The sequence below is a fragment of the Primulina huaijiensis genome, chromosome 5, assembly GCF_012295235.1.
Source record: "Primulina huaijiensis isolate GDHJ02 chromosome 5, ASM1229523v2, whole genome shotgun sequence".
Classification (NCBI taxonomy): Eukaryota; Viridiplantae; Streptophyta; class Magnoliopsida; order Lamiales; family Gesneriaceae; genus Primulina; species Primulina huaijiensis.
In genome coordinates, this window is record NC_133310.1 from 23,509,069 (window position 1) to 23,536,951 (window position 27,883).

At 38.6% G+C, this 27,883-nt stretch overlaps 1 protein-coding gene across 1 annotated transcript; it reads left to right on the forward strand.

Annotated features, from left to right (window-relative positions):
* Positions 1-168: 168 nt before the first annotated feature.
* On the forward strand, positions 169-27,813 carry LOC140977375 (ferredoxin-dependent glutamate synthase, chloroplastic-like). Its single transcript, XM_073442115.1, has 33 exons — positions 169-617; positions 2,905-3,217; positions 3,632-4,074; positions 4,153-4,284; positions 4,580-4,678; positions 4,870-4,940; positions 5,905-6,001; positions 6,161-6,253; positions 6,350-6,495; positions 8,835-8,994; positions 9,323-9,433; positions 9,589-9,804; positions 10,506-10,663; positions 16,472-16,601; positions 16,930-16,988; positions 17,102-17,207; positions 17,843-17,939; positions 18,087-18,202; positions 18,430-18,627; positions 19,032-19,142; positions 19,257-19,496; positions 19,586-19,684; positions 20,089-20,184; positions 20,318-20,515; positions 20,611-20,685; positions 20,990-21,118; positions 21,201-21,299; positions 25,868-26,010; positions 26,088-26,181; positions 26,576-26,814; positions 26,910-26,988; positions 27,116-27,199; positions 27,349-27,813. Exons 1-33 carry the CDS (start codon positions 330-332, stop codon positions 27,508-27,510), a joined length of 4,881 nt encoding a protein of 1,626 aa, XP_073298216.1. The 5' UTR covers positions 169-329; the 3' UTR covers positions 27,511-27,813.
* The last annotated feature ends 70 nt before the right edge of the window (positions 27,814-27,883 follow it).

Sequence of the window (27,883 nt, forward strand, 5' to 3'; positions counted from 1 at the left end):
CTTATGTCAAATAACTATTTTCTTTTTTTTATTATGTATAAAAAAAACTCCATTATTTTGCAGTCACACCTCTGTCATCTGATCTAACGTAATGTAATAAAAAACAGTCCGTCCCTTGGCGTAGTCAAATTCAAGTAGCAGACGTCGCAGAATAACACACACACATGTGGAAGCGTGGGCCAAGAAATACTATGAATTAGACGCGGGTGGCTCCCAAACGTTCTTTTTCTATCTCATAAACCCACATTCCTCACCTTAAAAACTGCAACTTTTCTGGTATTGTACGTATATAGTTGCTGTGCGTGCGTGTGAGTGGAGATTGACGAAAGATGTCTGTACACACCGCCGGTCAAGTTGTGCAGTCTGTGAAACTCTTTGCGGGAAACAACGTCGGCAGCTGTAGGAAAGATTTTGTTTTTGTGGGCTTGTGTGGTGCCAACAAGACCAAGAAAAGTGGGAGTCGTCGAAGGAAAGTCGGGGGTGGTGTGAATAGTGGGGATACTCAGAGGAATCTTCTTGGTTTGAGGAAGAACTGGGCTTCCTCCGTTAAATCAGTTCTTGATGTTGAACGTGTTAACAATGCATCACGACGACAGTCTTCTGATCTGAAACCGAAGGTTGGTGTTGACTCTTTCTTTATGCGTTTTAGTTGTTTTTCATATAAATTGATTTCTTGGAATTTGGATGATTCTTTCGGAGCGCATATGCCTGGTTTTACGTGCAATATTTTTTTGGACTTTCAGAGTCTTGAGTGAAATTCTTGTGGGATTACCGCAATGGGTTGCGATCGTAATTAGTTAAGTTTTTTCTTTTTCCCTTTCTTTTACCTTATTGGTCTAAATTTTTTGGAGGATGGCGGAGGGGAGTGGAGTTGGAAGGTGTTTGATGCGTTGACTTTGATTTCCATCCCCTTTCGTTGTGGGTGTAATACTTGATAGTGTTCTTACCTTGATCTTGCTGTTGTGAACTGAAAAGTTGGTTTGTGAAAGAAATTCTTATACTCACCTTTCATTTATTTTCTTGTTGACTATTATAATTGATAATATATAGGTTGACTTCAATAATTTCTCTGGATTTTGCATGTGTTGTACGAGTGCAATATGATCAAATTTGAAACTTAGTGTTATACTCATCTCACTTTTTTTTTTAAAATCATCATTTCATGATATTCTATGGTGATCGCGATGCTGATAGCATGAACTTGTCCATTTTTCTGACAAGAGTTCATTTTGTAGAAATTCGGTTTGTATGTATCAGTGAGTTGACTCTCACGCTAAGTTGTAAAGTCCCAACATTTTTTGGTTTACTTTATTGTATCATCTGGGAGAATGTCAGATGGTTTAGCATATTTATCGATAGTTTTGGAGTTTGGCAGTTTTTTTTCTGGTTTACCTTCTGTCTCACCGGCAGAAGGATGCAAATAGGTGATTGTATTTTGTGAATAGATTTGCATGATGCTGTTGACTGCTCTCAACTCTCCATGTGTGTGGGTTTAGAACTTTTCTTCTGTTTTCAGTGAAATATGTATGTCTTTAGATTTATAGCTGGTTTAGAGGATGGCTATTTCGAAGCTTCAACTAGGCATATACTTGGGTAATGCAATCGAGAGTATGACTTGATCAAAATCTTAGCATGCTCCATGGGATGGTGTGTAAAAGAAGAGGAAAGGACATAAACAACAAAACTAAAGTGCAGTGGGTTGCTAGAACTAATGGTGAAGAGTGAAAATCAACTGGGATTTTCCCCACAGTCTATTTCATTGTGGCTTAGAATTCGTGTGGTTTAAAAATGTAAGCGAATAGGATTTGAGTTGTTATGCTAAGGCTGATACACGTTAAAACTGCACCAATTTTAAGTTTTTGGAATGAACTAAACATCAGGCCTGCCATGTCACTAGTTGAGATGTTAAAAGAAAACAAAGAAAATGGACGATTCTTCGAGATGACGAAATTTGATTGAATGGTGTGGGAGCTCTTAGGTATCCTAGGGAATTTTTCATGTGATCGCCCATACTCCTGGAAGGATTGGTGTGAGCCCCAGTGCATACTTCAGACAAGAAGGAAGCACCTCATATCCAATCTAGGAGCTTACTGAAACTAAGAAGATCCAGCCTTTTGGGGAGGAGGCAAGACTAAGAGCGAGACTGGAGGAGTCAAGATCTGGTGTCAAAGAATCAAGTAGGTCTGGTCTCAATTTCTTTCTTTTCTGTGCGTATCAGGCAGGCAGCTGGGGCCTTGTTAACATATTTGACGACTGAAGCGCCAAGGGAATTTCCCATTCAGTATACTTTTTTTTGTCTAAGCTGAACTGTGAAGGGCCTGCCACCAGGCATTGGTAAATGACTTGGTTTATAATGGTTTCAGTTGTAGATGAGTATATCTTTATACTTTCTTGTTAAATGTTCTGTTAACTTACATTAATTTCCATGGCAGGTTTCACCATCCTCTATATTTTAAAGCCACTTTCACACTGCGAAGCATTTGATTAGCTATCAGTGAATTGTTTACATGCAATTGCAAAGTTTTATTTTATTTCAATTTTATTACTCGTCTATTATTTGCAGTTTTGATTGTTCCTTTATCATATGAATCTGTGAAATTTCGACAAATGGAATGGGAGAAAGGTAGATAATGAGGTTGTGCTTGGATGGAGGGATTTGAAGCTATGAATTTAAAATCCATTTGATTGCTCAGATGAATTTTAAATCTGCCCTACCAACTTGTGTAAATGCAATGGTAATTTTAAATCTCTCCCTAAATCAAATCTCTCCGTCCAATCAAATTCTTCCATTCAAGCGCAACCTGATAGAACTATGCAGCCTATTTATTGGGGCTCACGTCTCGATGCTTGTTGTGGTGTGTTATATGGTGCTATTAATCTTCAATACCATGTTTCTACTTTTAGGCTGCAAACTTGGAGGATATTATATCTGAAAGAGGGGCTTGTGGAGTTGGATTTATAGCCAATTTGGACAATAGAGCATCACATGAAATTGTCAAGGATGCTCTTACAGCACTTGGTTGCATGGAACATCGTGGGGGTTGTGGGGCAGATAATGACTCTGGTGATGGTTCTGGAGTGATGACTTCAATTCCCTGGGAACTTTTTAACAGCTGGGCCAATGAACAAGGGATGACTGCTTTTGACCAAATGCACACTGGTGTTGGAATGGTCTTTCTTCCTAAGGATGATGCTCTGTTGCAACAAGCGCAAACAGGTCTGTCAAAAGTGGTGCCTAAATCTAGCCAATTAATGGCTTAAAATATGTACAATAAATGGGTACTATATTGATTGATCTGTTGAAAGTTCTTATAATAACAGGTGGGTTTTTGGAATTTCTATGTTCTCATTATTTTCAACATTTCCATGACATAGGAAATGATGACATGAGAATGGACCATTGGATCATTGTCCAAATTTGAAAATTTAATATTTTTTCTTTAATTATATAGTTCAATATGATCATACAGCAACTAGCAAGTTACATTTGTTTTGTTGAAATTCTTATTGGGCTTGTTGCATGTTTCTTGAGGGACAGGCTCGTAAAGTTCATGTAGTATGTCTTTTTTTGGAGACTTTTTTCCTTTGCACAGGCCATCAGTCATATGAAGTCTTGTATCTCCTCATGCAGTTATTATGAATATATTTAAACAAGAAGGTCTTCAAGTGCTTGGCTGGAGGTCAGTACCTGTAGATACTTCTGTTGTTGGCTACTATGCTACAAAAACCATGCCAAATATAATGCAGCTTTTTGTCCAAATTTCTAAAGAAGAAAATGTTGATGACATTGAAAGAGAACTGTTTATCTGTCGGAAGTTGATTGAAAGAGCAGCAGCCTTAGAAACTTGGGGAAGTGAACTATACTTCTGCTCGATATCCAATCAAACTATAGTTTACAAGGGAATGCTTCGTTCGGAGGTTCTTGGCCGGTTTTATTTTGATCTACAAAATGATCTTTATAAATCCCCTTTTGCTATCTATCACCGTAGATACAGTACAAATACTAGTCCTAGATGGCCGCTAGCTCAACCAATGAGGTTCCTTGGTCATAATGGAGAGATCAATACGATACAGGTGATAATTTTTTAGCTGGGATTCTTTGTCATGAAGTACATGTTTGTTCAGTGTGCTGAGGTTGAAATTGTTATGCAGGGGAACTTAAACTGGATGCAATCTAGGGAGACTTCATTGAAGTCACCTGTTTGGCGTGGTCGTGAAAACGAACTCCGTCCTTTTGGAAACCCGAAGGCATCTGACTCTGCAAATCTTGACAGTGCTGCTGAAGTATGGCCTTTTACTTTAAACTTTTCATTCGTCGTAGATTTGTCTAAAAATACAGAAAGTGAGTGGTGCAATTTGGGGGTGATTTTATCAGAAGATCTGTTACTTGTTTGAAGAATATTTTGCTGATAATTGTTTGAGAAAAGGTTCAATGACCCATATTGTTCAGTTGATTGTGTATTGATGTGCGGATTTCAATTCAATCCACAGAAATATCTTACTTACTATGCAGTGTATTATTTCATTGGTATTTATTCCTTTTTCCAACCTCATGGTTTTCACTTTCTGTTGTATATAGTTACTAATAAGAAGCGGCCGCACTCCTGAGGAAGCTCTGATGCTTCTTGTCCCTGAGGCATACAAAAATCATCCTACATTGATGATCAAATATCCGGAGGTATTCTATTTTTTGGACACTTGTAAGTAAGTTCAGCTTTCATGGTTTTTGGCCACCAGATCTTTTTCCTTCAAAGTGTTACCAAGTTGACTGTGTTAGATAATTTTCTAGTTTCACACCCCTAGTTTGGAAACTATTCAATTTGATCCACTAATGTTGGTAGGAGTGACTTGTGATTCTTTTGGCTTCAGATTGTTGAATTTTATGACTACTACAAGGGTCAAATGGAAGCATGGGATGGACCTGCTTTGCTCTTATTCAGGTGAGATTCCTAAATGTTGGTTTCTTAGTTATAATGACGAATGTGTTAACAAATTTAAAGTTACCAGAGGATTGTTGTCATGCTTGTGAAATTATTGATTCTGTCCATTAGCGTTTTTTTTATGTGAAATGAAAGCTTTCTGAAAGATTCCGCTAGTTGTTTAAGGAGATTTAGAATTTCAACAACTATGATCTAGAATACAAAGGAAACTGCCCTTTTTGCATGCAATGAAATTGATCTTATAAGTAGATAAAATCCTCAAACAGAAATCTGAAAGAAATTTGAATTCACTGTTGTGGCTAGTTTCAAAGGATGAGTGTCTGGCAGTAACACCATTAGTATTAGTAGAACTTGTTTGCCATGCTTCTCTAATTTCATATGCTTCTCACTATTAGAATTTAAAATATTTCACAAAATTTTATACCCTCTGGCTCAGCACACTGTTTGTATTTTCAACCACCGAAGACCTGCAATTTCCTTAATCTATTAACTTCTTCACCTTTTGTATGCTCGATGTTTTATGAATAATGAAATTTTTTATTGAATCCATCTAGATTTCTGATCCTTCACTTATGAGTTTGAATTTCATTTAATCTACTTGAGGCCGAACCAAATTCATAAAGATTATTAGAAAAAATAACAGAACATTTAAATTGTCCGAGTGAGTAAACCCTCTTATTGTTTTACTTGCAACATCTTTTGGGATTTGATTATTAAGTACTGTACTATGAGATGATCTCGTTAATCAGGTACAATCTAGTTCCCTAAAACAAAATCTCTCTAATATGTGGTAACGTGGACATCCAAGATTGGATGGTGCCAACGTTTGTATAAAGCAAAGGGTGATTATTTAGTTTTGCAGTGATCTATGTGCACGCTAGCATGTACAAGTGACATCTTTAGTCTACTCAGAATTCCTCTTTTTCATATTCTTTTTTTTTTGCTTTGTGCCATTTATTTTCAGCGATGGAAAAACAGTCGGAGCTTGTCTCGATCGCAATGGACTGCGTCCTGCTAGATATTGGCGGACAAAAGACAATGTTGTCTATGTCGCCTCTGAGGTCTGTTGGCTTTCTCGAGCTGCTTACGAAGTGTCATTTGATCTTTCTTAAACTGCTTTCCCTATCATCTTTGTTTTGTTTGTATTTGTAATCTATCAATAGCCATTAATGATCACATAAACATCACAATCTAATCCTGTTTTCGAAACTATTGTCTAGGTAGGGGTTCTACCAACAGATGATTCAGAAGTTTTAATGAAAGGGCGTTTAGGCCCTGGAATGATGATTACAGTTGATCTACAAAATGGTCAGGTCCGTACTATAAAATGAATCCGGTGTGAATGGTGTTACAATAAATACACAGTTATATTTCCCTTTTGTTATTGATATTTTTATTATTTTGTGTAGGTGTTTGAGAATACTGAGGTCAAAAAGCGAGTTGCGCTCTCGAGTCCTTATGGAAAATGGGTGAATGAAAATCTTCGATCTCTTAAGCCTGCAAACTTTCTTGCGGAGACACTCATGGACAATGAAACAATATTAAGACGTCAGCAGTGAGTCTCCAAAATTTTTATTTTTGTCCATTAAGTGTTTTGAGATCCAGATGTTATTGATGCCTCCTCATTCTCTTGAAAACCATATTGGTGACCAGGACTTGAATCATTTTTCCAATCTGGTCTCAACCCAGTTCTAATCCCTTCCGATGTGGTCAACAGTCCAGTCAAATCATGTTCAATTCGTTTCGTTCTAGCCCGGTTTTGGATTATGTTATATACCCAATCCAATTAATATGAAACCGCGCCAACCTGGTATGCTATCATTGGACTGGTCAAGTTCCAATAGTTTACACCCTAGAACTGATTTAATCCGGTCTGAATCTCCATTTCAATTTGGTACTGTAGCATGCAAAGTTTGAGGTGCTGATGATGAACAGTTATAGAGGAACTTGAACTGACAACAACCCTGATAGAATTTTTAGTAATTTTGTTTGACTCGAGCCTTAGTTTCTAATTTTTAGAATACATGATCTATCTAGATTTTCTCTCTTTTCATTCTCTATATCAAGTGATAGAGAAGATTGACTTTATATTGAGTGGAGAATTCTTTAGCTAACACTAGCTATATGTATAGGTACTCTAATCTTTTGATTTTTGAACTCTACAAGATTGATACACTTTTTTCTAGGAGACCCGATCACTTCACTCCCTATTGTTACTAGTCAATCATATTTTTCATCTATCATGTCTAGGAGTTATCTCGTGACCCTGTTGATGTCGAATGATTTTTCTGGAGCTTGTCATTTTCGGTGAACTGGAGTAGGGTGTTTGGAAGTGTGTGTGATTGAAGACTCTGGATTATTTTAATACTTCAGTGACTAAAGCATCACCCTCAACAATATTTGGCATTTTGGCAGATTATTCTGATTGTGATCGAGTACCATTTTTTTCCCTCTTGGTTTCTTTCACGACATGAAAAAATGGAGTAAAATATGGGTTACTTGTTGATTTAGGGTGCACTACAAATTTGCATTTCAACCAAAAACCTATCCGTAACTTCGTAGATGTTGTCAATAGCAGTGTCAATTATTCTTTCATTTGGGATGTGAGGTTTAGAAGAGATTTAAACGAGGTTGAGTTAGGTGAGTTCACTAATCTTTTAGGAGTCTTAGAGAGAGTCAGACTGGAGGTGGGTATTGAGGATTTTAGAGTTTGGTTGGGGGACCCTTCAAGGTAGTTTTCTGTTAAATCTTTTTACAACTCTTTCTTCCCAATCTCAAATTTCTCGTTATGCTCCTATTTTCATAATATCTTGAAAGTACACGTCCCACAAAAGGTTCAAATTTTCGTGGATCGTGGCTTTGGAGAAACTGCCCACATGCGACTCGGTGCAAAGAAGGTGGCCGGACTGCGTTTTATGCTCGCAACGGTGTTGTCTATGCCGAAAGCAAGAGAAGAATCAAGATCATCTACTTCTGCATTGCTCATTTTCGAGTGGTATTTGGACGAAAGTTTTAAAAGAGCTGGGTTTTCAATGGGCATTTCCGAGGAAGGCTTAAGATCTATTTATTATAGAGTCAGGGTGTCCCTTGGCGAAAAGACTCTCCAGATTCTGGTATATGATAACTCATTGCATATTTTGGTCGATATGGTTGGAAAAAAATAACAGATTATTCGAAGATGTGTCGGAGTCCGTGGACGAAGTGTGGGAGAAAATAAAATTCAGAGTCGCCAATTGGACGACAAAGTTGCCAGAGTACAATCATATATGTATTTCAGACTTTGTTAGGAATTGGAAATTTGCATGGTCATGACGATAGTGTGATAGTGTCATAGCGTAGTGTTTTAGCGACTTCTCTTGTAACGCTTTTTGCGGATTACTCATTCGCGTCTATTGTAAAACTTTTCACTATTATAATAAAGTTAGTTTTCTATCCAAAAAAAAAAAATTTAGGGTGCACTACATGCTTATGAGAACCAACAACCTCTTATGAGAACCAACCACCTCTTTATCACAAAAGGAACTTACTGGGGCATGACATTTTTTTCAACCTTCTCATACAGAATTTGTGGAAATGCATATGCATTCTCCAATGATTATTCATTTTGTGTTTATTAGTGCTCATGGCATTTGTTGGGACTCAAGTGCTCATAGAACTAATGAGAAGAAATGCATATTATAGAGATAATCGAGTACATAATCCATTTTCTGGCTCGTATCCCCCCTGCTGAAACTTAAGTCTGTTTGAGATACAATATTGAAAAATCTCAGAAAGGAATATTTCTAACTTAAAGGAATTTTTTTGCCTTTTTTGTAGGTTCAATGTGATTTTGTGTTATGTTTTGATTGCCTTACTAATCATTGTCATTCTCCTTTATTTATTTTTTTTAAATAGGGCTTATGGATATTCTAGTGAAGATGTTCAAATGGTCATAGAAACAATGGCTGCTCAAGGGAAGGAGCCTACATTTTGCATGGGGGATGATATTCCATTGGCAGTATTGTCTAGAAAGCCACACATGCTTTTTGATTATTTTAAACAACGATTTGCTCAGGTTTGCGATATTTTCTTGAACTCCTGGTCCTTGTGTGTACAATCTGTCAGATTTAGATGTAGTTTTAGACTTCTATGGGAATATCAAAATTTGATGAGCTATCTAATAATTTCTCTTTTCATGACGTGTATTACACTATCAACTTTTGCATCCCCTTATATGGTGCCTGTTTTTCCATGCCAATTATTGTACCATAATATTTGGAGTTTTTAATTGTTCTTATCCGGATTTTTGTTATATTTACTTTTTATAGTAGTCTTATAGGAGTCGGAATGTTTGATGTTCTTGGGCTGATTTCGGGTGCTCTTTACATATGTGTACAAACTAGGTTACAAATCCCGCTATAGACCCTCTGAGGGAAGGATTGGTTATGTCTCTTGAAGTCAATCTTGGAAAGCGAGGGAACATATTGGAAATTGGTCCAGAAAATGCCTCCCAGGTACTTCGGCAGTCCTTTATTTTCATGATGATTCTACACAATTTTTTATTCGCCAATATATTGGTCTTATTCTCGTCAACAATTTTGATTTTCCTCCACATTCTTTCACCTGCTATTGGACAATGATAATGTTCTAAAAGATTTTCATTTGACAGGTGATTTTGTCGAGTCCTGTGTTAAATGAAGGAGAACTTGAGTCTTTGTTGAAAGATCCACTCTTGAACCCCCGAGTTTTACCTACATTTTTTGGCATAAGGAAAGGTATTGAAGGTTCACTTGAGAAAGCACTGTACAAGCTTTGTGAAGCTGCTGATGAAGCTGTCAGAAATGGCTCCCAGCTTCTTGTTCTTTCTGACAGGTCTGATGAGCTGGTACGTACCCTTCTGTTATGATGTGCTATCACCTTTTTATGATTTACAGTATCAGTGAATTGCCTGCTCTTTATCACACTTTCATGTCTGACAAAAAACTTTGGCATTTGAATGACTGTACTTTCTTAATTTTTTTTCCTGTGCATTCAATTAAAAAAAATCATGTTTGAAATTCTTTGTTTTTAAGTAGTATGGATTCCTGCTGGCATGTTCCAGCTTTGTTACAGTTTTTCTTCATGAAGTACTTAATATGTAAATGCTGAGGAACTTATTGAAAAAAATTGCAGCAAATTTTGAGGTTATTATTAGCCATATAATATAGGAAGAGAAAGTGTGAACAGCGCAATGGGATGGGGAAGTATAGGTTTCGTTTTATGGATCCTCAAGTTTGATCTCTCCTTTTCAAATGATTTTTCCATGGGATTATCCCACTCATTCGTCATAAGAATAGGTTCCATCACATGGGCAGTCAGCTCTGTGATTGTCTTGGGGCTTTTCTTTCTTTATAGTTTCTTTGATTTCTTCTACCACTGTTTTGTTCACTCTTGGTCACATGCTGTTATATTCAATTTCTAGCCTTTTGCAGTCGTTAGCTTGTGTACCTATGCGTTTGTTCTCTATTTTTTGGGGAGGCTTTCTAGTTCTTCTTTTACAAGTATTCTAATGGTTGGCTTAGCATTATAATGCTTCGCTTTCTTCAGGACGCAACTCGGCCTGCAATTCCAATACTTCTTGCTGTGGGTGCCGTTCACCAGTATCTGATTCAGAATGGACTGAGAATGCAAGCTTCCATTGTCGCTGATACAGCACAGTGCTTCAGCACTCATCAGTTTGCATGCTTGATTGGATATGGTGCAAGGTAATCCTAATTTTCTCTTAGCTGCTTCCATTTGCGACATTACCATGAATAATGTAGTTACAGGTCATACTTCATTGTTTGCAGCTCTTCTATTGGTTTTTTTATAACTTGTGTTTTTTGCCAGTGTTTCTGACTTATGGGACAAAAATGCAGACTTGTATAATCTTGGATAAATATTTTCATTTTGTTTAACTCACATATCCAATATCATTTATGATGATTTATATAGATTAGAGTATCACAAGGGTTTTCTTGGCGATGTCATTGAGAGTTATTTCTATTTACAACTTTTGTTGTTGAGATGCTAAAAAAGCTGAAGTATTTCTTGTGTACGAGTTGCTAAATTTTTAACTCCATTTCTAATACATTCGACAAAATGTTTAAATTCAGTTTAAGACATTCTTATCCAAAATGAGTTGTTGATTCCTTGAAGCCAATTAATGCAAGGGTAGCATATGGCACAGTTATCCCCCCATACACTTTTCTTCCAACTTAAATACTTGCAGCCTTTTTCACGGTGTAGCTTCACAAAACCTTAGAGAGAGAATTTTTCAAAAAATGCTCTCTCCCTCGTCTGAGAATCGTCCCATCGTTCACTTCTATTCTCCGGATCTTCAACGACGATGACCGCACCTTCTCCACTGGCCCCGACGATCGCTTTTCACTCTCAAAGGTTTCATCTTCTTCAAGTCGGGGTCTTCTGCTGGTGCATTATTTCTGCTCAATGTCTAGCTTTGCCTTCGTCTTCTTCCGATGAAACCCGTCCTTTGTCTTCGTCGTCGGAAATCGCTATCCACTCTCCGAGGTTTCATCTTATTCAAGCCCGGGTCTTCATCATCTGCTGTCTGCTTCCTGCTCATCGTCTACATTCTTCTTCGTCTATTTCCGTCGAAACCTCCCTCTGTTTGCGGCGTTCGCTGCTCACGACTGGTACTGGATTATTCTTGCCCACCGAATCTATTTTCCTCAGATATTACGCTAGGAATAGTATGATCAATTGGAGATCATCACTTGTAACTAGGCCAGTAGCTCGGGATGAAATGATCAAGATTGAACCAAAGTGTTCACGCTGAAATTGGGAATTGGAGGTCGTTCGATATGGTGGTCCGAAAGAACCAGAAATTCGAGTTATATGATGGACTTTGATCGTGAGGAGGCACGTTGGATCAGTCTGAGGTTCAAGGATTCCATAGATACACACTATTCAGGCTCGGTTTGTCATCGATATAGGGGCAAAAATGCCGTCTTCACAATACAGAGATTTGCTAACCAACGTGGAAGATTCATTGAGATGTCGAAATACAGTAAGCAGGGCAGAAAGCTAACCACCATTGTGCCTAGTGGATTCAACTCAGAGGGGTGGAAAAAATTTTGATTACCTTGGGAAAGCTGCTGTCAGGGAACAATAAGAGGAGGAACCTACAACCTATCCTTAATCACGGCTAATTTCAGACGAGGTCCAACAACGTACATCAGGATGAGACGAAATTAGAGAGGAACCATAACAGAGGGATGTTGAAAACTATGGAAGATAGTGGCAGGCAATGTTTAGATAAGAAGTGGCATGAAGCACTCATCGTTACCAAAGGTAGGGTGAACATCTCTTGGGAGCTAATTCAAGGTGCTCTTGGGAACTCTACAAACAAGAAGGTTGAATTTTTCCCGTTTCAAGCTAACAAAGCAGTATGGTGGCCCTCGAATGTGGTTGAATTCTCATACTATTTAAATCTGAAAAGAGGATTCTTCGACAATGGTGTGTCTTTGGACTTTGAGGGGTAGAGACCAGATAATAATACGTTGGATATGGTAGAAAATTGTTGTAACAGCTGGATTAGGATTTGTGGCTTACCGTGGAACTTATGGTTTCCAGCTACCTTCAAAATTATCGGGGATCGTTGCGGGGGCTTGATGGACATTAGCGCTGATACATTATTTTTCCGAGATCTTGGAGCAGCTAAGATCAAGGTGAAGAGCACCGAAGGAGGGTTCATTCAAAGCAGGATGCAGATTCCATTGGATGGGGGAAATAGAGAGATTAGAATTCGGGTAGATTCCTTCGATCCTATAGCTTATGAGCAGTACAAATGGCAAACTTACGCTCAAGTCGTGGTGAATAGCAAGAGGACCTTGGCGGGGTGGGGCAACACCAACATCCACAGGAAAAAATTAGGAAATGAGGAATGCAACAACGGGCCTATTAAAGGAAAGAAAGATTTGGGAGTCATACCAGATCAAGCAACAAGCACAGAAGAATTGAAGATAGGCTTTGGATCGGGTAACAATGGGGAGAAGATGGAAGATGCACATGGGTCTATGCTCTCGAAGAAACAACAAAAAATATTAGAAGGTAAGAGTGAGACATCGACACCAACAGTGGGAGGAAAGGTGTTCAAGATTTTGAGGAAAGTTGTCCCAAAAGAAGTCACAAAATTCAGAAGCTTATCAATCAATTCCATGAATAGTAGAGAAGCCGAGGATCAAGATAGTAGGGTGGGTGTTGCGAGCAATAATAAATTACTGCCTACTTATTGGCAAACCTATTGCAGAAGACTCAAGAGAGATGTCGTTGAGGACAATGCTGGAAACGGCAAACATGGGACGGGTATTAACTGGTATTCAATCTTCCATTCTAAACCACTATTTTACACTTCATTCTATTTTACCTGCATCGTTTTCAGTTTTGGGATTGTCTAGTGATCTATTAGGAGGAGGGGCAACGAGGGTAAATTTGGGAAGGGGTTAAGAAATCGATTGGTCTCTTAAGTAGAGAACTTTACAGATTAAAATGTGGAATCAATTAGGAGAGAGGTTCGACCTCGAAGGGTTCCAATGCATTGTTATGAAAATTTCCTCTTGGAATACCAGATGAGGAGGGGCAGCAAGGAGGAGGGAGTTAGTTAGGACTGTCATACGTAATGAAAATCTGGATATAGTGGTGCTTTTGGAAACCAAAAAAGAAAAGGTGGACAAACGGTTCGTTGCAAGTGTATGGAAATCAAGATTTGTTGATTGAGTATGCCTACCATCGGTTTGAAGATCTGGGGGAATTCTATTTATGTGGGATCCTAGAGTGGTGGTAGTCAGTAATAATTTGATTAGGAAATTTTCGGTGTCAATTGAAATTCGTTTGAGTGAAGAGATCAAATGGTGGTTCTCAGCCATTTACGGACCGGTTAAACCGAGAGAGAGATAGTTATTTTGGGATGACTTAGCTGGATCGAATTCTATCTGTGGTGATAAATGGTGCCTGGGAGGTGACTTTAATGTGGTCAGAAACACGAAAGAAAAAATGAACAGCCATTCCAATGTCACGAGCATGTCCTGTTTTGACTGTTTGATAGGCGAATCGGAACTTCATGACCCCCCACTATTGAATGCAAAGTACACGTCGTCAAACTTTAGGGCTGAACCGATTTGTTGTCGCTTAGACAGATATCTCATTTCCAGGGGTTGGAGGGACATCTTCCCCACATTCAGACAAACGGTGCTACCCAGAATTACATTGGACCACTGTCTTGGCTAAGCTGAGGTGGGGTCCTGCTCCGTTTAGATTTGAGAATTCTTGGCTGTCACACCATAAGTTTAAAGATTTAGTTCAGTCATGGTGGAACAATGGGGGTACTTAGGGGTGTTATCACTTTTCCTTTTTAACCTAGTCGTCGATGGTTTGATTGATGAGTAGGGTGGGTGTTGCAAGCAAATATTCCCCAACCCCAGTCCTTTGGCTTACAAACTTGCTTCCACCCGACTAAATGGCAATGAGTCTCTCCATCTGCTCCGTCCCACAAGAAATCCCTCGTAAGTTTTTCCATTTTATTCGCTACCCTAATTGGCACTCTGAAGAGAGACATGTAGTAAGTCGGCATTGCACCTAACACAACCTTAATCAAAGTAAGACGACCTCCTCTTGAAAGAAAAGACTTCTTCCAACTTGCAAGCTTCTTTGAAATTTTTGATAACACTTCTGCCGGAGTACTATCTAGTCGTCGATGGTTTGGGGCGGATGGTAGATAGGGCCAAGGTAATGAACGAAGTGAGAAGACTCGAAGTATGGAGAGAAAAAATTGAAATTTCGCATATTCATTTTGCGGATGATACCTTGTTCTTTACACACTCACAGAGACGTGTTGGCAATAGTGGAAATACTCAAATTTTTGGGTATTAAACCGGTTTTGAAAATTAATGTGGGAAAAAATGTTGTGTTGGGATTGAATATTTCGGAAGAAGAAGTCGATGGACATTGGACTGACATTAGCAATTGGGTGCAAAAATGAAAAGTGGCCGATTAAGTATCTCGGGGTTCCTTTGGGAGGTAATCCTACGACTACGGAATTCTGGGAACCTGTGGTATCCAAAATGTCCAAAAAACTAGCCAGTTGGAAAAAGTCGTTTCTCTCTTTAAAGTGCCAATTCGGGTGGCGAAAAAAATGGAAAAATTAATGAGGGATTTCTTGTGGGACATGGCAGACGAGGAGAAGCGTTGTCATGTTGTCGGGTGGGAGCAAGTTTGTAAACCGAAGGACAGGAGAGGCCTGGGATTGGGGAATATATGATTGAGGAACAAGGCTCTTCTTGGAAAATGTTGGTGGAGATGTTCAGTGGAAAGGGGGACGTTGTGGAAAAAAGTAATTAAGAGCATTTATGGTCTTCAAGATAATAGGTGGGACGTGGGGTTGGCGACGAACTCGACATTCAGAAGCCTTGGAAATTTATCTCTCGCTCATACCCGGCTCTTCATCAGATGATTAGGGCGGTCCTCAAAGAGGGTAATTTCATTCGTTTTTGGGAGGACATTTGGGGCGGTGTCTTCGTTAAAAGACAGATTTCCATCTTTGTTTCAAATTTGCAATTTAACCAACAAACCGATCTATAACTTCGTAGATGTTGTCGATAACGGGGTTCAATTCTATTTTCCAACGGGATGTGCGGTTTAGAAGAGATTTTAATGAGGTCGAAGTAGGCGAGTTCACTAATCTTTTAGGGGTCTTAGAGGCAGTAAAGTTGGAGTTGGGTAACGAGGATTTTAGAGTTTGGTTGGGGGATTTTTTCTGGTTGTTCTCTGTTCGATCTTTCTACGACTCTTTTTTCACGATTTCAAACTTCCCTTTATTCTCCTACTATCATAATATGTGGAAAGTACCCGTCTCGCATAAGATTCAAGTTTTCTCGTTGATTGTGGCTCTGGGGAAACTGCCCTCATGCGACTTGGTGCAAAGAAGGTGGCCTGCCTGTGTGTTATGCTCGCAATGGTGTTGCTTACGCCGAAAGCAATAGGAGAATCAAGACTATCTATTGGTGCATTGTTCTTAATGCCAGTGGTATTTGGATAAAAGTGTTAAAAGAGTTGGGTTTTCAATGGATATTCCCGTGTAAGGCACAAGACTTGTTTATTATGGAGCCAGGATTGCCCACAGCGAGAAGATTTACGAGTTTCTGGTATATGACAACTCATTGCATATTTTGGTCGATATGGTTGGAAAGGAACAATAGAATATTCGAAGATGTGTCATATTCTGTGGACGAAGTCTAGAAGAAAATCAAATTCAGAGTTGTGAATTGGACGACTAAATTGTCAGAGTATAACCATTTATGTATCTCAGACTTAATTAGGGATTGGAAATTTATATGGTCATGATGATTGTGTGGTAGTTTTTTATCGATCTCCCTTGTAACGGGTTTTGCGGATTGCTCGTCCGCTTCTATTGTAAAACTTTCTATTATTATAATACTTGCAGCCTTTTCTAATTGTTCTTCAACTGGTCAGTGTATGAATCAGGCAGTTTATTGTCCTTATTCATGTGTATACAGTGCTGTATGCCCCTACGTGGCTTTGGAGACATGTCGTCAATGGCGGTTGAGCAATAAAACGGTGAACCTGATGCGGAATGGAAAAATGCCCTCTGTGACTATTGAACAGGCTCAAAAGAATTTTTGCAAGGTTTGTACAGCACAGCAGTTGTGGTTATACCTTTTTTAGACAAATTTCACACTCAGCTTTTGATTGCCTTCAATTCATGATAATTTATATCTTGTTCCTCAGAAGTGCTGTACTCTGTTTTAAAAAAGAAGTCGTGTACTCTCAACTTGAGTCGGCAGCAATTAAACTATCGTCCAAAACTAGAAATTGATGTTCTTATGTATTTTTGAAGTTTTTCTGAAGGCTCGTGATAATGTTCATTTTCAATTGAAGTGCTTGAAGTTCTATTTTTCTTTTGAATTTTTTTCATACTTTATTGATTGAGAAACTGTCGTAAATTTTATTTCAGGCAGTGAAATCTGGCCTTTTGAAAATTCTATCGAAAATGGGAATCTCACTGCTCTCCAGGTATGCTCACATTTTGGGGCATTTTGGCATTGTAATTACTAACCTTCCTAGTTGTTGCATCCCTATATTTCTATTTTCTGAACAACTATTTTGGCTAATGTATCTTTATTTAGTTATTGTGGTGCTCAAATATTCGAAATCTATGGATTGGGCGAAGATATAGTGAACATTGCTTTTTGTGGGAGCCCATCAAGCATTGGTGGATTGACGTTGGACGAGGTAATAAACCTGATAGGAATGAGGCACGTGACTGAGGTTTTGTTGCTTAAGTTTATAGTTGAAACAGTGATGTTAAATTGGCTTGTTTCTTACGTATAGGACAGGTTGGGGACCACTAAATTTTTTACTTTATTTGTCGCTATTTTATGCCACATGTTCGGTAAATCGTTCCATGGTGCTGTGTTGTTGAATATTTGATTCTCCCATTCAACACAAAATATGAAAATCCACTTACTTATATACTTGCTGATAGGTCCTTTCGGCTTTCACATTTGAATATTATACTTGCGCACTTGGGCATGATAAGATTTTGGCTGGTGACTCAAAAGTGCACTTATTTGTTGACTCAGATCTGGATATCGACATATCGTACTTGATTGTTTTTGTTCTAAGTATGCAAAAAATTGAGAACTGTTTAATGCATGTTGCATAATGTTTCTAAAAATTGGATAATATGCTATAAATGCTGTGGAGATTGGAAGAAATTTTAAATTATTTTTCCGTATGACTGAGGTTGGGTTCAATTCTATAGAGACTTTCATATACATGAATGCATACAGCTAGAACTTTTCTCATTTATGTATCTAGAATGGTGCAAATGATATCTAGACCTTTTAATCATTTTTCTTTTGCAGTTAGCAAGGGAAACTTTGTCGTTTTGGGTTAAGGCTTTCTCTGAAGATACAGCAAAAAGACTTGAAAATTTTGGATTCATACAATTTAGGCCTGGAGGTACTTTGTTGCAAATGAGTCCAGTTGTTTTTATAACACATTTATGTTTTCTATTTTCACACTCACAGCAATTTGTGTTCTCATTGTTCAAAATCGTCTTTTACCTCAAAAGTTGCTAAACATTTTTATCTTGTTTCAAAATCAAAGGTGAATATCATGGTAACAATCCAGAGATGTCAAAGCTGCTTCACAAAGCCGTGAGACAAAAGAATGAAACTGCATATTCCATTTACCAGCAACATCTGGCTAACCGACCTGTGAATGTGAGTTACTTCTATTGAATGTATGTATTTCCTACAGATTCTTGATTTCAAGAGCATCCCTCTTGAAGCGGTGGAACATAAGAATTGATCTTCCTTTTGATTCAGTTTATTGGAAGATGTGGAAAGTGTTGACTTGCTCACCTTTGTCCACCTTTGTCCCTCTAATGGGCTGTTATTTGTCCACACGATCAATAATCAATCATGACAAATCTATTTACTGATTCCAGGTGCTTAGAGATCTACTTGAATTTAGAAGTGATCGTTCCCCAATCCCTGTTGGAAGAGTTGAGCCTGCTTCGTCTATTGTGGAGCGATTTTGCACCGGTGGCATGTCGCTTGGAGCCATTTCCAGGGAAACTCATGAAGCAATTGCTATTGCAATGAATAGATTGGGTGGAAAATCTAACTCGGGAGAAGGGGGTGAGGTAATCAACTTTATAGTTATGTACGGCTGTATTTGGTGTTTTAACTTGTAGGTTGTATCCAGCTAAACATGACTCTTTACACTGATTTGATTGCAATATAAATCAAATGGAATTCGGAAGTATCAATTTATCCGAGCCAAGGAAAAAAAATTTAAGGACCAAGTTTTTTTATATGTTAATTGCATATAGCATACCACATGTTTTAATTCTAATAGTTTTCATTTAATCTTGGCCATTCCATCAGATTTGGCTGAGCGCAGTTCGTGATACTGAACACTGATTTCTGAAATATTTGGATCTGATAGAAGTTAAATATTAATCTCAGATAAATTTGACATTTTTTATTTACCCAACTGTAAATATGTCCAGTTGCCTAGTCGTATTAAAGTTTCATCTTCATCTAGGATCCAATTCGCTGGCGTCCACTTACCGATGTTGTGGATGGGTACTCGCCAACATTGCCACACCTTAAAGGTCTTCAAAATGGTGACACTGCTACAAGTGCTATTAAGCAGGTCTTATTGCATCTGTGACACCCTTTGCATTCGTACTTTTATTTGTACGTATATATAGCCTAAAGAATGACATTTTTTTGTGATGAGTAAAATAATTGTTATTTGAGGTTTCAGGTAGCTTCAGGTCGCTTTGGTGTCACTCCAACATTCTTGGCCAATGCTGATCAACTAGAAATCAAAATTGCTCAAGGTGCAAAACCAGGTGAAGGAGGCCAACTTCCAGGGAAAAAAGTTAGTGCATATATTGCGAGATTAAGGAATTCAAAACCTGGTGTTCCACTCATATCTCCTCCTCCACACCATGATATTTATTCTATCGAGGATCTTGCTCAATTGATTTATGATCTTCATCAGGTGATGTGCTTGGAATATGCTCTGTTTTTACTTGTATGGACTAATGTTATCTTGGAATGTTTGGTTTATAAAGGTATTCAATTGTACAGGTCAACCCCAAGGCTAAAGTATCTGTAAAACTCGTGGGAGAAGCTGGAATTGGTACAGTGGCTTCTGGTGTTGCAAAGGGTAATGCTGATGTTATACAGGTACGTATTGAAAACTAGATGAAAAATATTTCTACTATTCTGAAGTTGAAGTAGAAAGTCGGCCTTTTTTCGGCCACCATCTGGTAATCCGTAATTGGCTGGAAGGAAAACAATTTTTTGAATTTTAGTTGGCTTGATATATTGTTTTATTATTCACTTATTTTAGTGAATTTTAGGTATGTTGAGTATTACTATTATTTTCTTTTAATACTTCTTTTTCATTTGTTATGTGAACTTAGTTAAATGCTATGAGTTGACGGGTAACATATCAATTTTTTCTCGTGAAGTAAACGATCTTTTATGAGAATTATTGTTATATACAAATACTTACACTTTTATTTCAGTGCTTTTTGTAATAAGATGGAATCAAGATTATTCAAAAACATGTTTGATATTGTCTTCAGATATCAGGACATGATGGTGGAACTGGAGCCAGCCCTGTAAGTTCAATCAAGCACGCTGGTGGTCCTTGGGAACTTGGGCTTACCGAATCACACCAGGTCCTTTTAACACTTTGAGACACTGCTTCTCCTTTTTAATTCAATCTATGTGCCAAATTGATGGATTTAATTTGGTAGTAGACCTTTTGTTTTGATGGGTGTTGTGTCATCTGTCATCATAAATCTTTTCCAGATGCTCATTGCAAACGGGCTCAGAGAAAGGGTCATACTCAGGGTTGATGGTGGCTTCAAAAGCGGATTTGATGTCCTTATGGCTGCAACAATGGGTGCAGATGAATATGGATTTGGTTCTGTAGCTATGATTGCCACTGGCTGCATAATGGCTCGTATTTGCCACACTAATAATTGTCCTGTTGGTGTTGCCAGTCAGGTGACTAGGATTTCTAGATAATGTTGTCTTTTTAAATTAATCCTGCCCGTTTTGTCACCAGTTGAGAATTGCTTCAAATAAATTTTTTTTGGCAGAGAGAAGAGCTAAGAGCTCGTTTTCCTGGTGTTCCCGGAGACCTTGTCAACTACTTCTTATATGTTGCAGAAGAGGTATTCTACATTTTGTGCCGTCATAGTAAATGATAATCGAAATATTGTTCAAAGTGCTTAATTTTTGTTTGCACCAGGTTTATTGGATGATGTGCCTTCACTTTTGAATGTTTACATGCTCGGCTCCTTGCATATTGTTTGAATGAATATTTTCCACTTTTATATTTTGCTATGATGCTCAAGTGGATGCCATATTGCATATGCTTGCTAAATTGCATCCTTGCATCATTTTGTGATTAAGAATAGATTATTTTGTGACTGCTTTTATGCTTTGGTTGATGCTTTGTGAACAATCTTTTGCCAGGTAAGAGGTATGCTGGCACAACTCGGCTACGAGAAACTGGATGACATAATTGGCCACACGGAGTTACTTAAACCTCGTGATATTTCATTGATGAAGACTCAGCATCTTGATCTTAGTTATTTTCTTTCTGTGAGTGTTAAAAAAATACGTCCAATCCATTATCATAGGGCTAATAACTGTCTTTGTATACTACTAATGCTCTGTGTTTCAGAGTGTTGGATTACCAAAATGGAGCAGCACTATGATTAGGAATCAGGAAGTTCATAGTAATGGTCCTGTTCTGGATGATACATTGCTTTTGGACCCAGAGGTAGCTGTTACTCCATTAGTTTCAAATGGATCTTAGAGAACTAAATCTCCATCAATTTTTCCATTTGTTTATTTTCTGTTAAAAAGCTTCTACACAATTATTTTATCTTGCTTTGGCTTGTGATTTTGTTAATGGATCATCCCCAAGAATTTGATTCTGAACAAAAAATTCGAATATCGAATATTTCATTAGTTGGAATGTTGAAGATTGTTGAAGATCTTAGATGAGATGTTTAAGAAGTTTAAATTAAGATTGCATATTTTAGATTTGTAGGGATTTTCTGTTTTTGCTTATATATACTTCAGCATTATATATTTTATTATCGATGAATAAGAGAGAATGAATTATTTTCTTTATCCATAAAATATACCGAACTACATGGTATCAGAGCGTTGGGTGTAAACCCTAGCCGCCACTGCCACCAGAGGCACGGGTATCAAACCTAGCTGCCGCCATGACCAAGTATGGAAACACGGCTTCATCCACTAATTCCGATAAACAAGCGGCAGCTACGACACCTACAACCACACCTGATCTCTCTCCACTTCATCACCCGCCACAAGTTTAATGGCCAGAATTGTCTGCAATGGTCTCAGTCTATCATGATGTTTATTTGCGACAAGGGCAAAGAAAATTTTATTTCTGGCTCTTCCAAACGACCGGCCACTACTAATGGAAAATTCAGGACTTGGAACGACGAGAACAACATGCTGATGTCTTGGCTTATTAATTCCAAGCTCCGTGATATTGGAGAGAACTTCCTACTCTATTCTTCTGCCGAAGAAATATGAGATGCAGTCTGGGATACGTATTATGCCCGTGACAAAACATTTGAGTTATTCAGAGTGGAAGGCCTGCTTCACCATGTATTCCAGAATGAGGACACTGTCACGACATATTTCGATGCACTCACCAAACTCTAGCAGCAGCTGGTCTATTCAAATCCAATGACTGGAAGATGAAACACACTTCAGGGATTTTGTGGAGACCAAACGTGTATTCAAATTCCTCATCGGACATGATCCATCTCTCGATGAAGTTCGTGGCCGCATCTTGGCCACAAAACCACTGCCAGGACTCCATGCAGCCTTCTCTGAAGTTCGACATGAAGCGAGTTGCCGGAAATTAATGATGGGCTCCTCTCGTTCCACCACCGCTGACGCTTCTTCCATTGTTTCATCTCGGCCACCGTTTCCCTCCAGTCCTGACGGTGATACACGCCCTTCCCCTCATTCTGCCACCACACATAACCAGCATATGCGGAATGGGCAAGTGTGGTGTGACAAATGCAGGAAACCAAACCATACTGTGGAAACTTGCTAGCGCATCCATGGCAAACCGGCAGACTGGAAACCAACCAGGGAACAACGTGCGAATTCAGCTGTTGTTGATACTAACTCTCGTATCTCGCAGCAACCATTCACCCAAGACCAGCTCGATGCCCTTCAACGATTGTCCGGACAGATTTCTGCTCAACATTCTGCCCCATCTACGACACTACTAAGTGTGGGTAATGCAGCAAGGTGAATTTCTCATTGCATTCTCCTCGAATCAGGATTTTTCTTCTGCATGGATTGTTGACTCAGGCGCCTCTGATCACATGACGGGTAGTCTTTCACTTTTTATCTCATACAAGCCACGTGGAGGCTCTTGTTCTGTACGATTTGCCAATGATTCTAGTTTAAAGATCTTTGGTGTTAGTTTTGTACAAATCTTCCGTGATATCTGCTTACAATCTGTGCTCTTCGTCCCCGATCTTTTATTGTCTGTCAGCAAGATTAATGCAAATCTCAATTGCACTACTAAATTCTCTGCCGATTATTGTATTTTTCAGGAAATGACATCGTGGAAGACGATTGGCAGTGTTGACCTGCGTGCTAGATTGTTTCTCTTCCAGATGGAGCCTCAAGAGGACACCAAGAACAAATTTTCCTATTTCCATTTATGGTTTCAATTCCATAAAAAAAGTGATTTTCTTTCATGGCATTATAGACTAGGTCATTCGAACTCTGTGTACTTAGAAAAATCGTTTCCCACTATTTTCAGTAATAAAAAACAGGGTTTACTTCAGTGTGATTTATGCCAAATTTCCAAACACATGTAGCATTTTCAAACCACAACCGTACAAACCATCGACACCCTTATCACCCATCCACAGTGACATCTAGGGACCAACAAAAATAGAAAATGTGTCGGGTGCTAGTTGGTTCCTCTTATTTGTGAATGATCATACTCGCGTATCGTGGGTATTCCTCATGAACGATAAGTCCAAAACAAAATCCCTGTTCCAGAATTTCCATTCCATGATTCAGACTAAGTTTTCTGCCCAAATACAAGTCCTCTGCACTGATTGAGCTAAAAACTATTTTAATTCATTGTTGGGAACCTATCTGGCTAGCCATGGTATTGTCCACCAAAGTTCGTGTGTCGACACACATCAGCAAAATGGGGTTGCTGAACGCAAAAATCACCACCTTCTAACTTCTTGAAGTGTCATGATCTCTTCCATTCACATACAAAGTCCCTAGCCATTTTTGGTGTGATGCTCTACTTACTGCCACTTACTTAATTAATCATGCCTTCCTGTGTTCTCAACTACAAAACTCGTATCGAGACTCTACTTGAACACTTTCCTCAAACACATCTCCTCAATTTTATTCCTCTCGGTATCTTCGGGTGTTCTGCCGTCGTCCATATCCATTCTCAAGATCGTGGGATCTAGACCCGCGAGCCATAAAATGCATCTTTCTAGGGCACTCCCCTAACCTGAAGGGCTATAAATGTTGCTCCCCAATCACAAAAAGGTTTTATCACCCCCTAGATGTCACCTTCTTTGAAAACAAACCTTTACATCCCAATTTCTAAATTCAGGGGGAGAATGACACAAACAAATCCCCAAATCGGGATCCGTTTATCAATCCAGAACCTAACCACCTGTCAACTTCCCAAAATGCACCACTCAAAGTTTACTCAAGAAGAAATGTCACCCAAGTGAAAAGACAACAAGAACAAGCTACCACTCCAAATCTATCCTACGAGGCTAGTTCCTGATGAAAAAGAACAAGGTAATACTGAACTTGACAGTAATTCTACCATACTAGACAACTGTGACATTGATGGTAGACCTATTGCTTTAAGAAATGGAACTAGAACATGTACACAACATTTGTGTCATTTGACTCATTATCACCTGCATATCGTTCTTTTGCATCCAGTTTAGATCAAGTACAAGTTCTAGGGTCTATCGAGGATGCACTCTAGGATCCAATTTCGAGGGAAGTTGCCTTTGATGAGATCAAAGCACTAGAAAAGAAAAAAAATGGGAAATAACGGAACTCCCTCCGAGAAACAAACTGTTGACTGCAAATGGATTTTCATAGTGAAATATAATATAAGGCTGATGGAAGCATTGAACGGTACAAAGCACGGCTTGTTGAAAAAGGTATACTCAGTCGTATGGAATTGATTATCAAGAGATCTTTGCTTTTGTAGCTAGATTAAACACCGCCAGGGTACTCCTATCAATCGTAGCCAATCTTGACAGACCATCATTCCAACTCGATGCTAAAAATGCGTTACTCGATGGGGAACTAGAGAAAGAGGTATACAAGGATGATCTCTCAGGATTTGCGACAAAAGCAGTGAAACACAAAGTGTGCAAGTTAAAAAAGGCTTTGTATGGTCTCAAACAGTCACCTTGGGCTTGGTTTCATCGATTCACAAGTGTGTTGACAAAAGGAGGATACTTACAATGCCAGGTAGAACACACGATATTTGTCAAGCATAGTGAAGGAATGACTGATGCCCTCATTGTCTTTGTTGATGACATCGTTCTCACTGGAAACCATGAAACTGAAATGTCTCGTATAAAAGATGTCATTTCAAGTATGGGGTATCCAAGTGACGTGGAGAAGTAAGTGAGTATTGTTCATTTGTATGAGGTAACCAAGTGACGCGGAGAAACAAGAAACAACTAGTTGTAGCCAAGAGCAGTGCTGAAGCTGAATTCCATGCTTTGTCCAATGGAATCTATGAAGGCATGTGGCTTAAAATGCTACTCAATGAATTGAAGATGGGGGATGGTCATCCAATTGAGATGATGTGTGAGAACCAAGCAGCCTTAAAGATTGCTAAGAATCTTGTGCACCACTACCGAACAAGCATTTGGAAATAGACAAACATTTTATAAGTGAAAAGGTTGATAAAAGAATAGTTGATCTACACTATGTTCCCTCACACTTGCTGCTGATTGGGCCTTGACAAAAGCTCTCCATCGACCACACTTCGAACAAGTAAAGTCCAAGCTTGGCATGACAAACATGTACGTCAAGCTTGAGGGGGAATGTTGAAGATTGTTGAAGTTCTTGGATAAGATATTTAAGTAAAGTTTAAACTAAGATTGGATATTTTATATTTGTAGGGATTTTCTGTTTTTGCTTATATAAACTTTAGTATGTATTATGTATTTTATTATCTATGAATAAGGGAGAATGATTTCCTTTCTTTATCCAGAAAATATACCAAACTTAATTGAATATTTCATTAGCAATTTTCATTTCTCTTCACAGATAGCAGCGGCTATTGACAATGAAACGGTTGTGCATAAATCTGTAGAAATATACAATGTGGATAGGGCAGTGTGTGGGCGTATTGCTGGTGTAATTGCAAAGAGATACGGAGACACTGGTTTTGCTGGGCAGCTAAATATTATGTAAAACAATTGCGCTGAACAGTTCTTATATTCAATCAATCTGAAACTTATGGTGTAATTCTTATATTTATCTGCAGATTCAATGGAAGCGCTGGGCAATCATTTGCCTGTTTTTTGACTCCTGGAATGAATATCAGACTAAATGGAGAAGCTAATGACTATGTAGGGAAGGTAAGCTAATCCATTATCCGGATAGCTAATAGCACCTTTGTTACACGTTGGTGTTGGTATAGCAATGACACCATGATATTACATTTGCGGTAAAAAGATATAGTTATTTCTGGAAACTTAGGAATCCTTTCAGTTTTGAGATTTGAACTTATTTTGATCAGGAATCAGTTTCTAATAATTGCCTTAAAGTATAGAATCTCTACTCGTTCAACTCCGTTGTTTCAAGAAATGAACTCGATGATACCCTTTTTGTGGCAACTCTCGCCATTCTGCTACATTTTTTGTTCACATTGATGTGAAAACTGAAACTTTTCCTTTTTTTTCTTTAATGGAAATGCATTGAAATTTTGATACTATACTTGGTTTAGTATCTAAAAATACACTACGCTTTAAGGGTATGGCCGGAGGTGAATTGGTTGTGACTCCTGTTGAAAATACTGGGTTCACTCCTGAGGACGCAACCATCATAGGAAATACGTGCTTGTATGGAGCAACAGGCGGTCAGTTCTTTGCTCGAGGGAAAGCTGGGGAACGTTTTGCTGTGAGGAACTCACTTGCTGAAGCTGTGGTGGAAGGCACTGGTGATCACTGTTGTGAGTACATGACAGGAGGTTGCGTTGTTGTCCTCGGAAAGTGAGTGTTCACTCTTTATATAGCTTCACATGATTTCAAATTTTGTCCATGAAACATTTCAAGATCCCGAGTTATACTCCGTGTTGCTTTTTCAGGGTGGGTAGAAACGTTGCAGCTGGTATGACTGGAGGTTTGGCCTACATCCTTGACGAGGACGATACCCTCATCCCCAAGGTTCATGATGTTTACTTTTTTTTTAACTTGGTCATGTATGTCACCTAAAAATTCATCCTATAAATTTGGGTGAATTGCATAAAGCCGTTGTTTACTCTTTTGATGATACCATGAAAATTGGTTACAGGTGAACATGGAAATAGTCAAGATCCAAAGAGTGGTTGCTCCAGCTGGCCAAATGCAGCTTAAAAGCCTCATTGAAGCCCATGTTGTAAGCAAACAATTTCATTTTTTCAACGGCTCATTCTTTGCCTTGGCATCATGTCCACAATGCCAACCCATTAAGTTTCATTGTGCTCACCTAGTGGTGCCACATCAGTGGGCTGCCATTTTTCTGATTTAGTTCTCCCTCATATGTAGGAAAAAACCGGTAGCAGAAAAGGTTCGGACATTCTAAAAGAGTGGGACAAATATTTGCCACTGTTTTGGCAGTTGGTGCCCCCTAGTGAAGAAGATACGCCAGAAGCTTGTGCTGATTTTGAGCAGACATCTGCTGGAAAGGTCACTTTACAATCTGTTTGAGAAAAAAATGTTGCAAGCACTCTGAAAATCATTCAAATTCATTAAGTAATTGCGGACCTGCATCAGTGGAAAAGTTGGATTCTCTTGAAAATTTCATCCAATCTTTTTGGAATGATGCATCAGTCGGGATGGATTTGTGTTAAGGGGTGTTTCTTAATGGTTGTTGGAGAGGTGGATGCATAGAAATTGTAGTTCTCGGTCGCGTTTGATCGGCTGTACAGTGTTGCCGCAGAAAAAACAAGTATGTTGGCTTGCATGTTTTATAATAAAAGGGTGCATTTCTCAGTTTTTTCATGGCATTTATTGATGTGCTATTTGTTTTCAATATTCGTGATAATATTTGAATGCATCTGAATAAACTTCTATTCCTATT

Excerpts from the sequence above, each read along its gene's own strand:
- LOC140977375 (XM_073442115.1), top strand. The coding sequence starts at position 330 with ATGTCTGTACACACCGCCGGTCAAGTTGTGCAGTCTGTGAAACTCTTT. Across the intron at positions 16,989-17,101 it reads GGAATCTCACTGCTCTCCAG|TTATTGTGGTGCTCAAATAT; the intron begins GTATGCTCACAT and ends ATCTTTATTTAG. Across the intron at positions 18,203-18,429 it reads TGGCTAACCGACCTGTGAAT|GTGCTTAGAGATCTACTTGA; the intron begins GTGAGTTACTTC and ends TACTGATTCCAG.